Source organism: Coturnix japonica, chromosome 3 (assembly GCF_001577835.2).
Source record: "Coturnix japonica isolate 7356 chromosome 3, Coturnix japonica 2.1, whole genome shotgun sequence".
In the NCBI taxonomy this organism is placed as follows: domain Eukaryota; kingdom Metazoa; phylum Chordata; class Aves; order Galliformes; family Phasianidae; genus Coturnix; species Coturnix japonica.
Genome location: NC_029518.1, coordinates 34,996,238 through 35,011,858, shown reverse-complemented (window position 1 = coordinate 35,011,858; position 15,621 = coordinate 34,996,238). Strand labels below are relative to the sequence as shown.

General features: G+C 38.9%; 1 protein-coding gene across 3 annotated transcripts in view; it reads right to left on the bottom strand.

The window, feature by feature from the left end:
- PCNX2 (pecanex 2) overlaps positions 1-15,621 on the bottom strand; it is a 133,460-nt gene that overhangs the window by 35,053 nt on the left and 82,786 nt on the right. For all 3 annotated transcript variants that reach the window (XM_015857877.2, XM_015857878.2, XM_015857879.2), the window contains 2 exons: positions 14,677-14,785; positions 10,113-10,242 (listed from right to left, as the gene is read on the bottom strand). In XM_015857877.2, the coding sequence (XP_015713363.1) occupies positions 10,113-10,242; positions 14,677-14,785 (239 nt within the window). The remainder of the gene's footprint in view (positions 1-10,112; positions 10,243-14,676; positions 14,786-15,621) is intronic.

Here is a 15,621-nt window from a genome sequence, read left to right as displayed (position 1 = left end):
AAGTTCAGTTTACTTGAAGAAATTCACTCAACGTAATCACTTCGGACTTTAAAAATCTTCTGCAACTATAAGTAACTACAGCTATGTTTGCAGCTTCTTGAAGGCAACAGGAATTTGCTTAGCATTAAATTCCAAAGCACTGCTCCTTAAACCCCAACTAGCTACACCTTTACTCCTGGTCTTTTTGCTCACAAGTAAGACCTCCTAAGTGAACTTCTTGGACAAGCGGGAGATTTGGGCCATCCTCCAGTGGCTTCCTGCCTTAAATTTGATTGTTACCACTCATACAAAGTGATAATTAGCTCAGTAATTGGATTTCTTTCATGCAAACCGAGCACAGGTCCTCAGGCACTTGCCCTCAAGAGCAAGTGATCGTCTTTGAACTTCTGCTATTTTAAAGCCAAAATATTTCCTAGTTCCTGAAATATCTAACTCATGCTCTTTTAGTCTATCATTCATATAGACGCTCAGATAATTTACTTATCATCTTGTTTCTCAACCTGGAAAGCATTCTCCCACCTTACTCTTCCAAATTCTTTAGAAGGGCAGAAAATAGACTGAGGAAGATTCAATTCAGGTAGTCTGGGGTGGATATTGAGAATCGAGCCAACCAAAGGGAAAAATCACCTCTGTGTTTATATCCAGAAAATGAAAATAACTGTTTTACCCTCCCTGCAGTTGCTGGATTTTGCCCCAAAACACAAATTCAAGATTGCCAGGATTCCAGCTGTGAAACAGGAGATCTCTAGTTTTATAAGAGAACAAAACAAAGGAAAGCAGTCTCCTGTGGGGGAATGCAAGAGACACTTTCCTTGGGCAGATCCAAAGTTTTCTTCTGTTTGTGTCCAGTGAACTTTAATCCACCTTTCCATGATACCTAACAGTCAAGTCTAACAGGAAGAAACATTACTGTGCTGCAGCCCTATGATTATTCATGGAGTCTGGAAAAAAAATAGAATAAAATACATTTGAATGTCTTATGCTGCTGGCACTACAAATTGAAGGCTTAGCATTAAAAACACAGCAGCAGTAGTAGTAGGCTAAGATAGCAAGGCACAAGGAAACAGCAGAATAAACAAGCATCCATGAATATTTGAAGGACACCAGAGGCAAAAATGATGGTACTAATTGGAAGCGTGAGGAAGTCCAAGTAGTTTTAAATCAATTTAATCTAAAAGGCAGAATATTTCAGCACGATTACAACAACAAAGGCTGACAGCCCCTTTGTGCATAGCCGTTCCCAGGTTTTCTGGGCAGCCGCATGGGAGACATGCTCTAGGTTTAACTCACACTAATAAGGAAAGCTGTTTTATAAATGGACACAGTATCTCCTTCCTGATCACTCATTCAGATTTTTATTCTTCATGCTTTCTTCTTTCCTTCTCTCCCTCCCTTCTCCAGTGTTTCATCTAGAAATGATATATGCTTTGATTGCATTCTAGTAAACTAAGAGGGGGTAAGGTGTAATAAAATTCCAGTTGTTAAAGACACTGCTAATGAAGGATCCTTTTAAAATATAGGAAGATTTTACTATCAGTGTTCTGTGTGTCTATGTTTGCTCTCATTGTCACTGCTGGAGTGCTGGGACCCTGCCTGGAACTACCGTGCTTAGTGCAGCACCCTTCCATCCCAACTAGGCCTCACTGTGCACAATTCAGACATACTGCCAAATGAAAAGCAAATGTGATAATTATGTACACAAAAACCTGCCTGTGAAGCATTACAGGTATAAGTTATTCTTCTGGTTTCCCTATTGTGAGTCACACAGACATCATAGGGAGGGTGCCCATCTCTGGGCCCAGAGACCTGCAAGACTCGGGCTCTGGTGCTTCCAGAAAAGGCAGCACAATGGGCCCAGGAGGGTGAGAGACAAAAACTTCAAAAATGATAAGAGGTTGGAGAGCAAAAGGGATGCACATTGGAGGCAATGAGAAGCTTTCAGCAGAAAAAGAGAAAGAACAGACAGCTAAAAAATATATACCGAAGCGTTGGAAGCTGCTCCAGCAAAGTGTGCCAAGATGTTTATTTCCCTTACTCCACACAGAGAGATGCAAATTGCTTCAGCAACATGAAAGGAGGAAAGGACAGCAAAGTATTTCAGAATTCATTACTAATATTCTTTATGCTGACAAAGTGCTGTTAAGCTTTTTCAGTGCATAGTATTATAACAGCACACCTTTACATTTTAACTGTCACTTTCAGACTCAAGGTGACTGATTACAAACAAAATTAGGAGATGGAGATTGAGACGATGTATGAGAAAAAACAAGAATAAGACAAACAGTAGGAAGTGATGTCTTAAAAAGAAAGCCTATGTCAGAAATATTAATTTAGATCATTATTAAGAAGTTCTCCGTATTTACAGATTTCTCAGCATAAGATTCAGGAAGACAAAACAGAAGCTAATCAAGTTGTTTCAGTGCCATCAGACTGGGAGCGAAGTATTGATGATACCAGACTGAAAAATAACAAAAAATTTACCACTACAATTGCACAAAATCCAACAGGGATAATTGTTAAGGTTTTTTTTTTAACGTTTGTTATTATTGCAAGAACTGTTGAGAAGGCTGATCATTTACAGCAGTCATTATGGTAGTCCCTATAGAACTCTTCAGATTGAAAAAGCCTCCCAGCACATGGAGACTACATGGTATTTTGAGAGCAAAAATTGCTAGTCAAAAGATAAAAAATATTCCTCTAGCATTCATCCAGTATTTATCTACAGCCAATTAGCAGAGCTTCTGGGATGATTCTCAGTGGTGATGGTGATAGAATTCTGTATTTTGTATAATCTCAGAAAAAATTGAGAGAAATTCTACACTTTGCTCTTTTGAGCACTCAGACATTTTGGGTCCAGTTTATTCCCTAGCATATCAAGACACAACTGGGACTTCAGCAAAATGCAGTATGAATTACTCCCTGCTGCTATCGGTATAAAACTTGTACATCACTTCTCTTTGAATGAACATCTTCTCTGCAATGTCAGCTTCTCACCTATCTTTACATCTTGACAAAATTTGGATGAGTAAGCATTTTCTTGAATGGAAGTTCTGAGTTTACTGTGCCTAACCTCAGCCTACCCACAAACGTTTGATTCAGTTTAATCTAAAATAGGAGGTGATCTATGTTATAAAAGTGAATGGGATGAACACTTGCTCAGAACTCGCAGGAAATGCACTTGGACAGGTTCCCAATACTCAACATGACAGAAATTTCACAAGTTTATTTGATCTCACTAGATTTATATAATTTGGAAGCTAAGCATTAGAAGAACAGATGATAAAAATTTAAAGTCACTGCACATCTATTTAAGCACTTAAAATATTACCTGCTTCCTAACTCTAATTTATGAGTCCTTTCTCATCTTTCTCTTCATCCCTGCTGTTGTCTTCCTTTCTAAACATCTCTGGAAATCCTCTCCTATTGTGCTCATGATTTCTTCTCCTCTACAGGTCTCAATTCCTGCTTAAAAATGTCTTCTCAGATTTTCCACTGCATGCATTTTGCTTCTTTGCCCATCCCTTTCCCTTTTCATTTATCTCACTTGTGGTTTTGATCTCTGCTTGTGTTCCTGGCTGGCCTCAGCATGGATTCTTTCTCTGATGCCTCCTTCTGTCTTTTTTCTGTCCTCTTAAAATGATTCAATGAACTGGAGTTGTGAATGCATCTTTAACTCTGCAGGGAACTACAGAGCATTGAATCAGAATGCACTCCCAATTAATTATCACACATATGGCTCCTATTCAATTAGCCTCAATTTGTTTTATTGACTGCCACAGGCAAAATTTGAGATGTTACCATTTAAAGAGATACTGCCAAACTGCAGGAATACAGTTCTGAATTCTCTGTAGTCTCACGAGTTTAAAAATCTTGACAACTCTGAAAACACTAATTTTAATACCAGTTCTGTTCAGCTAAAGGCCTGTTTTTCCCCACCTGTTTTTTCCCAGATAGCTATGACTCCAACTGTGATGCCAAGCAATAAGGCGAGGCCTAGTTTGGAGAGGACGTGTGTATACAGTGCATACATCTGTGCTACAGCAAATAGCCAAAGAGCTCAAGACACCGAGGGGGACATGATTTCTAGCAGGGCTTCTAGTGTCTGAGGCTTTACCTGAAGCAGCACCTCAAAGCCCTGCACACTCACTGAAGGGAATTAAAGACTCTGATAGTAGTCCAGTGTTCAATGTACAAGTTCAGAGGCAGTGCTGATGGTGTGCAGTGTGAAAATGTACACCATACAGGCAATAGAGCAGGGAGGAAAGAGGGAATGGTCTCAAGAAGACAATCGGTTGAACAAGTTTAATGAGTAGCACACAACTTGTGTGAGAGAGACTTGTGAAGAGCTAAGACTGAAGTACACATGAAGTTATTCAAAAGTTCTGTTTTTCTCTGTTCTCTCCCACAGTGCCAAAACCATCATCAGGCACACACCTGGGGAATGGGGCATAACCTCACAAAGAGTAGTCCATACTCACTGTTTTGATAAAGGAACATTTCTTTTTTTCCAAAGACCATCTTTACTAGGGAAATATTCCAGTTGTAAGGGAAGACTAACAAAGGAAAACCAGCAGCAATCTCTAATGTTTTCAGCTTTTGCATCACTGCCAGGTGGGGAGGACTGCTGCTGTCAATAGGGAAACCATATCCATGGGATCCCCTACTGCCAAACTAGGCTGAGCACTCAAGTATCTAAAATCGCTTTGAAGTCATCAGAAAATCTCAATAAAATCAACATGCCCTGTGAACAGGGAAGAGCCAACCTATTCTCATTTGAAGACAATGCACCAAAAATTTAAACTAAAAGCTGTTCTTTTCATTGATTCTGTTTGTTTTGACTTGTAAGTCCTAGGCATTATTGAATGCCCATTCTGGTTTAATCTACATGCTGAAATTTGCACTATTTTGCTGAGTTATAAACTAACTTAACACACACTGCAAGTCTGGAAAAGCCCAGAGACCCTTCAGAAAAGACTGAACTCTGAGAAAGGGGAATTGGCAGTGACAGAGTCAGAACGCAACGTTTTTCAACCAATATTTGAGGAAATAAGCCAAACAGTACATCTGGGGGGAAAAGGGTCCTCTGATGCTTTAGTCACACAATAATTGTTGACTTCTGAGGTTAATGTACCTTTCTTTAAAGTATTCATTATAAATCAATATCCAAGACTACTGAACTATAAACATTTGCTGCAGTTGTTCTGTAAACATCACTACTATGGAGGTCTAAGAACATGTGAGAAATCAAACAACATAGCAAGGGGAAAAGAAAAGGAAAAAAAAAAAAAAAAAAAGGACCTTTTAGCTCCCAAGCAAGACCCAGTGACAGTTATGGGTGAATGGCATTTTGTGTTTGGAGCTGAGCTTTTGGCAGCTGTACCAGATGAGCAGGCTCAGAGGGAAACCAAATGCATGAGGGTACGTTAAAAAAACAATAATTTGGAAGTGGAAGGCTTGTTATTTTATGGGAAAAGGGAAAGAAGCAGATGGGCACTTTTCACATCTCCTTTTCCCACACACGTGTACAATGTGAGGTCAATCCTAGTTATGCTCACATTGGGAGAACTCTCCCCACTCCACCTGCAGGCTGTGCACGATGGACAAATTATGTCAGACAGCAGGAAAAAAAAGAAAATGGCAGCTGCACTACATCTAAGACAGGGCAGGTTCTCCTTGCCCTCTATCGCCAGCTCAATGAACCTTATACAGGAGGCTGTGTGCCAGACCGCAACGAGTGAGCAACAACTTAGTGATGCACCTGGAGAAAAGAAAGACTTGCTCACATATTCTCAAACAGAGAGAGGCATCTGGTAATGCTGTTCTGAAGTAACTGGCAATTTAATCACAGCCTCTTTTGAGACACTAACTAATTTAGTTACACCAGACAGCAATTCATTAGAGACCCTTCAAAGCAAAAGCAAGCTGTGCCTTACCCAAAATCAGCCACCAAAACAGATGACCAAGGAAGAACAGAGGCAGGAAAGAGCATGAGAGGGGAAGAGAGGTTTGCAGGCAGTGAAAACCCCAGAGTGTTGGTGGCAACTCATTGTTTGTGGGGACAATTTACAGCTGCAGCAGAGAAGGGTCTGCTCTGCATGATCTGGGGAATGAGAGTATACTTTCTGCTCTGTTCTGTTAGTTCCCATATCTGAGATACAAAGTCAGATAAGAGGACAGGAGGACAAGAGACAAAGTAGTTAAGAAAGAAAGCAAAGCAGTGGAACGGAACAACAGCATTTCAACTAAAGCTACGCTTTAAAGTGCCTATACATTAAACAAGATTTACTGCTATTTCCTTTTCTCTCTCTGACATCTACAGCCTAATCGTTCCAACAGCTGTGAAAATAGTGAAATAGGACTCTTCAAACTGGGTAGCAGAACTCAGGCTGACAGCAGGACAAACCCAAACTCTTTTTAAAGAGAAAATCTCTCAGAGCTGGACTCCCATGGGACAACTGGCTCCTGAGTTCAGGCCATCTTGCTGACTTTACACCCCTCTCTTTTCAACAACAGAGGCAGCAAAAGCTGTAAAAAATAGTGGTATGAGAGGTCACTCTTTCCTAACCTCCGCTCCCTATTGCCTGATTTCTTTCTTCTTCTAAAAACCACCCTTCCCTTTCTCCTGAGAAAGATCCCTGACCTCTGCGATGCATAGCTGTGCCAGGCTTTGCGCTGCAGTGAGCCCAGAAGCACACACTATAAACAACCAGCATATGTCAGCTCCAAGGAGGAACACCCATGCTCTGTGCACACGCTGCCAGAGCACAAACAGGCACAGCATGGCTCCTGAATCTGAGGAGCTTGCTAGGAATTTCACAGTTTGCTTACTGTCAAAGTGAACTTTTTTATTCTTTTTCTTTTAACCCATTTTCTCCATCTCCCCAATGTAACAAACAAGCCATCATCTTAATTCCCTGAGACTTTCAGCTCCAAATCACACCATCCAGAGTGGCAGATGTCCTGTCAGAAACCTGAGGAACCAAACTTCTCAGCAGTCAGCAGAAAAAACACTGGGACTAAAGGTAACACTGGAAACTTAAGACGTGCTCATGTGCTCTCAGAAAACACCAGGTTGCGACAAGCAAGACTGCACTTCAAGATACAGATAAAGAAGCTGCTCACTGCCCAAGCAACTTGCCTAAGAACCCATTTAATAGCGCCAAGCTCTTTGCTTGTTAATTCAGTTTTGGATTCACTTTACAGAAAATGTACCCAATGCTTTTAATTCAGCTAATTTCACACTGTTGGCCCAGAGGAGATGAGAGAAAATGGAGAATGCAATAATAGGTTTTGCTCAAGAGAAACAACAAAAGAATGCACTTTGATTGACAGCAGAGAAGTGTGCAAATACTGATAAACAGGAAAGATGCTCTATCAATGCAACCTTATTACTTGGAAGAGAAACAAAGCCATCATATTTTAGTTAGGACACGTAGGTTGCTTGCTAAAGTTGTTTTCGGCTACTGTAGTTAACAGGTTAAACTATAAAAATATAGCCACGAAATAACTATCTGTGCAATCTCATACAAACATAAATGAGCTTTTGAGTAGCTAATATAAATATGATAATTTAATGTAGGCATCAACCTGATAAGGAAGTGTTTCAAAATGAGTATGCAAAATAGGCAAAACAAAAAAGCTATATAAAGCACACTGAAAGTAGAGTTCCCCTGGGAAAAAGTCCTTGTCAACAGGTAATGAGTATAGAATTACATGAATAAACAAATAAATAAATGTCAGGGTTGCTTTGTCTATCCCAGTCTCCATTGTACTGAACCTGTAACTTTCCATGAATACTGCAAGCCAAATTTAGCAAAACTAACTGTCAGTACACTCAAAGAAACAACCTGCCTCAGTGTGTTGCATTAGGTCTCATAGCACTGCAAACTCAGGGGGTGTGTGTGACCTGCTCTAAAGCACTGCTGCCCAAAGAAAGGTCAGTGGAGGAGACAGAACAACTTTCCCTTCCAGTTCAAGTTCCTGAACCTATTTATCTCCACAGCTCTGAAAGAAAGTAGTCAAGTCTGCTTTTGATTTTTCAGATACTGAAGGGTCAAGATTTAAGGTGGTAAGGCAATGCCAGTCTCACTTTATTTGATTATTTCAAGCATTTTGTAGGAATCTCCCTACTCTAAATAAAATACTATTTCTTTCCCCTGTATTTTTCTGTCTTTTCATTGTGTCCCTTTAATGACCCTGGGATTTTTCAGTCCAGCTGTCATTCACTTTGCTCAGTTCTTCACATGAGGAACGAAATACTGAAGCGCAAGCAAGGCAAAGGAGAGTCAGAACTGCTAGGGACAAATAAACATCAATTTAGGAGGTGCATATTGTGGAATACCACAGGTTCAGGCAAACATTTATTTCCCTTTGACTATTATCCTAGTGTTCTACAAGGCCACTTTCTATTTCTAGAGGGAACAGTTGTGATTCTGTGTTTTAAGTGATAAGACCAAAAGATACGCTACAATTTCTAACAAACAACAAAGCACACATTTTTTTACAGCTTAATTTGAGCATTCGCATTGAAGAAGCTGTAGTTGCTGCCTATTTTGAAAGACAAGCAGCAGCAGTTTAAAGCATTAAAAATGTTAAATTATTTGGACGCAGGGTTTTATTTTCAAAAACAGTTTGCATCAGCTTCTTTTCTTCCTCTGGTAGGAGCTGCTGATTGTCAGTGTCCCTAATTTAAGCATCAACCACCACCTTCTGGAATTCCTTTGAATACCTTCTGTTCATCTTGTCCCAAAAGCCTTAGACCAACTCAAAGCAAATTAAAATGTTCCCATCTATTTCCTTCTACATTAACCTACAGGTACTACACTAATCTAACTACATGGAAGTGATAGGCCTACAGTTAATGAGTCCAATTCTCTAACCTGTACAGAGAAAAGAAACCACGTGCCTTCAAAACGTTCCGGTTGAAATGCAGAGAATATTCAATTCTCCACTTCCTACCATTCCAAATTTCTGTCCAAAATGTAAAGCTGTCTGTGGGATTAGCAGTAGCTTCCTGCCTTTCCAAGACTACCCTCAGTGAAGTGAACTTGTTGACCCAGAAAAGGATGTGTGACAAAGGATTTTGTTAAGCAAGCTCAGCTTGCTCCAAAAGCCTTCCACAAATCTCATCATATTTAGAAGCTTTATTTAACTTGGCTTTGTCTCTGTAGTTTCTTTATGGAGGAGTACATATTTGCTTACTAACTCTTTAGAAACTCATCAGATCTTTTCCTCTAAAAGATGGAGGAAGCTTTCACTGTCATTTCCAGTTCTGAATTCTGTCAAGGTGCTCATGGTATCGAATACAAGATGTGTGATAAATGTAGAACACTTCTCATTGGCCCAACCAAATCTTACTTTGGCCAATACAGTTTTCACTTTGTGCTTCCCACTGGTGTTTTGCAGCTGCCATGTTTACTCAGAGCCCAGTTACATGTTGGTCAGCATTCCTTCTGAAAACTACCTCCAACTGAATAAGACTGTTCTCTTTTATCTACTACTCTTGTTGGAAACCCTTCAATCCCAGTTACCAAGCACTCTGAAATCCTACAGGGTAAAAGGAGCAGCAGCTCATTATTCAGTCTGTTCAATATTCTAAGCCTATGTCCTTGTGAAACTGCATGAATGACAGCTAAATTCTGACAACAACAACAAATTCTTATGTCAAACTCTAAGATCAGATGTAGCAAGTAATTACAATGCACACTCATCATCACTTCTCTATAAGAGTTACCTGCCATATCCCAACGGTAGCATTTAATCAGGCCAGTATAAAATATATTAATACAGTCTGACTTGTAGTGCCAAAGGCTTAACAGATTTAGTTGCTAACACTAGCTAGCAAGAAAAAAAGGCTGACAACTGGGAGCTTTACCGTTGTTTTTTTTCACAGCTTTGTTATTGCATGCCTGTAAAACAAATGCAACGTGACAGCTCATCTGTAGCCCACTGATAACTGTTTATATACATTTTCAGAAACAACAATATGAAATAGTAAAACATCAGAATCAAGATTCAAAAGATTAACTCCTCATGGCCTACAACAGTTTATGGAGTATCTTTGAAAAGGAAAATACAGAAATAAAATGAACGAGAGCAAAAAATAGTCTTACTTGTAGTTTTTCTCCCAGAACTTGATCGGTCTTGCGTATGATGCAATAAAGATGACACTACCAAGAAATGGGCTCAGAGGAGTAGAAAAAACTGAAGTGGCCAGAGTTTGGAAAAAAAGCATGGCAGAGTCTGAAAAGCGCAAGTTAAGGTAACACAAATTATTTAGTCATAATTTCAAACCATTTTTGAGGCAACTCTTACAACCATTTTTGCCTTTTTATTGCTTGTCTTACCCAAAGAGGTAGAGGGAGAAGAAAGGAAGGCAGGCAGTGCCAAATTGCCAATTACCAGCATGTATTCCATGTCTTTTCAATACTGCATAGTTGCAATGGAGGTGACAGGTTTGAATAGAGTACAGTATTAGCAGGGTGACTCGGTCTAACCTCTGCCCGAGGACAGATCCTGATTGTAGCTACAGCAGCACCTTTCTCTATCTACCGAACATATCTCCTACAACACAAAGTGATTCTTGAGAGTCTGACAGAAAGGGTTTAAAACACACAAAGCCAAAAAATAATTATTTCTATGGAAATTCTTAGTTTTCTGCATTGGAATCATCCTACCAGTGAGGCTAACATTTCATTTTTTGACTTTCTGCTTATTCTGAAATTAGCTAGCATGTGAAGAAACAACTACACCTATACAATCCAACCGGTTGGCTCAAAAGCACACTTTCAGGTTAGTTTTTATTGTCAATTTAAAATGTCATGCTGATTTAAAAGTTAAAAGAATGTTCTGCATGTCATGCTTTTGGAAATATGTACGAAATGAGAGGAGGAGGACAGAGGAATAGAAAATACTATACAAACACTATAATGAATGCATAAATCCATGGCTCACTTTAAATTCTTATATGAAATCTCAGGAAAAAAAGTTTCCAAGTTGGTGTAAGGGACAAGTTGTCGTTCTTTATGCTTCCATTGCAAGAAATGTACTAAACACAGAAACCACGGACAAATGAGCAACCATAATATACAGCAATCAAGTGCATCTCATTGTAAAATTTGAGTCAAATTGCTCAACAAGCACAGCCTTTTAGTTCTAATAATGTGTCCTCCAGTCTAAGTCTTTAACAACTTTATGCATCTAGCACCACTTTCAATATTTCCATTAAAAGGCTAACCAGCCACACTTTCAAAGCAATTTAGCAAATATTTGTTTGTAGATTTTGCAAAAGATCTCTCTCAAATCCCTCAAATATATTAAAAGGAAGTGGTCCTGAATGGTGTCTTTGTGCATTAGTGAAGTTGCAAAATGAGCTGCCCTAAGAGTCTGAAGTTCAAAAAGTGACAGAGAGCACAGAGTAGGACATGAGTACACCACAGAAGTTAAACTGTCACATTACTCTGTAGTCATAGCCAGCACTGACTGCAAAAGATGAACAAGTATTTACAAGTGTCAGATAAGGGAAGAAGGCATGGGAGCTGAAGAGACAAAAAAGAGCAAGGAGAACAGATAAGGACAGTAAATCAAGTTTCCTACAGAGAGTTCTAATGTCGTTATTGATTTAAAAATTGCCACTTTCATGAGTTAAGACATTTAGGACTCCCCTGTGAACTGTTTGTGTTAAAGACATAAGCAGTAGCAACAGTTTTATTTTTGCTGAAAGACATAATGCTCTACTACATACAAGTCAAAAGCTATTTCCCATTTGACTTGTGAAGAGTGGTTTTAATAAAGTGTTTCACATATGTAAATGTGTCATGAAAACAAGCAACAGCACCAGAAATACTTACCTAGAGCAGATGTGTACAGTAATATAATTACATATACATTTGATATATCTGGCATATATATATAAAACTGTCAAAAATCTACAGCTGTTCTTTTTTGCTCTGCATCTCAAGTGAGTTTTCCTGTGTGCCATCTTTGTTACATTATACAGTGCAGAAGCGGAATTTGTTTCTTTGCAAATAATGGCCACCTTGGAAAGAAAATCCAAACTCAAATTTTGAGAAGCATTAACAAAAAGCAGTTCAGAGTGAAATAAAACACGCTATTTGAGGATTAAATATTATTTAAAACTTTGCTTGAATTCAAATGAGCTTCAAAACAAGTAAATGAAAGGTTTATGTTTTAAAAATCTTCCATCCTCTTCCTTCAATACAAAACTACGGAGCAAATCTAGTCCAAATCCTCTGATGCCCCAAACCCACATTTTTAACTACAGTTACTCCGGGCCAAGACATTTGGTCACTTCCAGGCATGAGATCACTTCTTAGGGGGTAGAAGAACCAACATTCAAAGGACATTCTTTTCTGCTGCCAGAGCTGTAATCCTGACACACTGAAGGCAGAAGCACTTAAAAGCAGAAAAATCTAAACTACAAATTCATTCTTTCAAAATCTCACCATTCTTTTTTTTTTTTTAGGTAAAAACCTGCTTAGACTACAAACTAGACTGACTTTCTCAATGTGATGACGGCTTAAAAGAAATGAGCACAATCTCATTTCACCCATTTAAACACTAGGAAATGAAGTAGCACTTCTCTCCGCCAGCCTGAAGTCCATTTCTGCTTCACTCAGTTCAGAACTGCAGAACAGCAGCCACAGCTAAACCTCTGTGTCTCTTGACAGATGTTTGTCTAAATTCCCTAAGATCTCTAATGATGAAGACTCCACAATGCCCTCCAGGCAAAGCTCCAGGATTGTTGCCCTTCGTTCCCTGCACACCTGGATGAAATTCGCTGAAGTGAGCAGAATTTCTCAGTCACCGAGTTCTACAGCAAAACTCACCTAGGAACTTTTATATTTAAATTCTGGTATCTTGTTTGTGGAAGCGATCTGGGCAATTAAGAGCCACAAATATTTAACTCTGCAAAGAAAAGGCAGGTTTAGTGCCTCTGCAAACTGTAATATGTATTCATTAGTACTGTCTGCAGGGTTATGGTAACAATAAATAAAAATACTGTGCAAAAAAGGCAGAGTAATTGCTGTTGTGGGAATAGTAACTTGAGCATTAAACCAGTATCTTCATTGCAACATTGCCTTGAAAGACAGATTCATGTTTATGAAGGACATTATTAATATAAATAATAGAAAGCTAATTTAGTTCACTTTGGTAATAAGTGTGTAAATAATCTCAATTCTGATATTTCACTGCCTTCCATTTTGCAAAGCTTAATTGGCACTTATATCAAGACTGAAGTTACCATGTGCAAAAATGTATGTGATCGAAGAGGAACTCAATGAAATAAAATCTTAGTACTCGGATGTTTCACTAAGTAACTTTATATACTTTCCTGCAATTCATACCTATAATGGTGATGAAAATAACCTTTTTGTTGTGAAATTTCCTTGTAACTTGCTACAAATCATTCAAAATGTTCTGATAAGTAACAATTTTTACTAATGCCTTTCATTTGTAAATAGACAATTTAAAGCTTTCCTTCTGGGAGTTATTCTGCCTTTTCTTCCATCTGTCAAAGACTCCCATTTATACTTCCTATCTATAAACACATGCATAGTTAATCAATGCAGCACAAGATTAAGGATACCACAGCAAATAGAAGAGGGGAAAAACCACTCAAGAAGGGGAAAAAAAAAAAATAACTTGAGGAAAAGAACCATTGTCTATGGGATGAAAGGTCAAAGATTTAAATGTATGTACCTAATACACAGTACATGGTTAACTCTTTAGCAGATATGAACTAAAACCACCCAACTCTTTTTCATTGCTTCAATTGGAAGGGGAGGAAGAAATGAAAAGTTAGTCTCTGAAAATGCTTGGTATGCCAATAAAGTTAAATGTGATAAGTGTTTTATTTCATTACCTTTTTCCTGCATTAAATCGAGTTCCGAACTGAATTAGACTTTAAAGTGAAACACTTTTGTTCAAAAAGTACTCTCTATTTTTAAATCCCTGCAGGCATTCGGAGGTCATTAAACTCTGTGCTTTAATTCTCTGAATTCACAAAGAAAATGTTCATAGCCCTGGAATGGGCACCAAGACAGTTTCTGAAGGACTGTTTTAGCGCTGATGAATGTATTTATAAAACAGAGTGGAAATGTCAATGAGAAACACTTCCCAGCTCCACAATGAAAAGCGCTCAGAAATATTAAAATACAGTTGCTTTTGAAACAGAAAAAAAAAAAAAAAAAATCAGGTCAGCTGCAACAGAAACTGACTCAATGACATATTTGTATCTGAGATACTAACTAGAAGCAACTGAGAAAGCGAGTAGAATCCTTAGAGCTCAGTCAGCAAAATACCCAGCACTTCACAAAACTGGCTCCTGCATACATAAAAGCTGGAGGTACCGTCAGCCAAACTGTTTCTTTCCAAAAGCATCAGAACTCACTGCTAACGACTGTGGATACGTGACTGGGTGAGAAGTGGGAAGGCATAAATAAAGCAGCCTGCATCGGAATTCAGTTTCCCCATTTCAGATCCTACATAGTAAAGAAACAGAGAAAGCCATATTTCCCTTGCATTACCGTAAACATTTTCACATTTTAAAATACAGGTTACCTGGAAACTTCACCCTTTGTTCCAACACTGAAAATAGATTATATACATGAAAAGGAATTCAAGAATAAAGAAAAATAACTTTATAAAGGATATGAGGTATTGCAAAGAGCTGAGCAAACACATGGAACGACGACCCCCAGGCAATCTGCCAGGGTGCGATGTATGTCATGATGAACTGCAACTTTTGCAGTAGGTCCCACAGCTGGAAAACAAACAAACAAACACATTTCAGGCACTGAGGTAGTTTTAAGTGAAACATCTTTTAGAACTGTCACTGGAATTAATGCGAGGTAGCTTCTATTGTACTATTATCTTTCATTGGCATTAAGGTTTAACTTCAATACGGGACAATGGTATATTTTTCTTTCGAAACTCACATACAATGATGCATCCTTAAGCATCACAATGAGGTCACTCGCAGATTACCTTTCTACAAAAACATCCAGGTACTTAAGAGGAGCTCATGGACAGGTTGAGGGTAGACTTTTATGCAGTCTGATAGTGACAGAACAAGGGGGAGTGGTTTTAAATTAAAAAGGGGAGAATTAGACAAGATTTTAGGGGGACATTTTTCACTCAGAGGGTGTTAAGGCACTGGAATAGGTTGCTCAGAGAAGCTGTGGATTCTTCATCCCTGCAGGTGATGCTGGATGGGGCCGTGGGCAGCCTGAGCTGAAGGACAGCAGCTCTGACCACGGCACAGTGTTAGTACTGGATGAGCTTCACATTTCCTTCCAACCCAAGGCATTTGATGATTTTAATTAGCAAGTAGGAAAAAAGGTTCTGATTTTTGCTGCATATTACACACTGCTGGTTAGACAGATGAAAATTACAGGAGAAGAGAGCCCAGGATAAAACACTGAAAAAAAGAGAAAGCGGAAAGTGTAGCACATGGCGCTGCGCATGGAAACCAGTCACATTTCTCACAGGCACAACATTTTTATTTGTTGAAGCTATGGGAGATGCCATCTCTATGTGAGCATGCGCTTGATATTAACCATGAATCACAGCTGCATTTTCAAGATCAAATCATCCTAC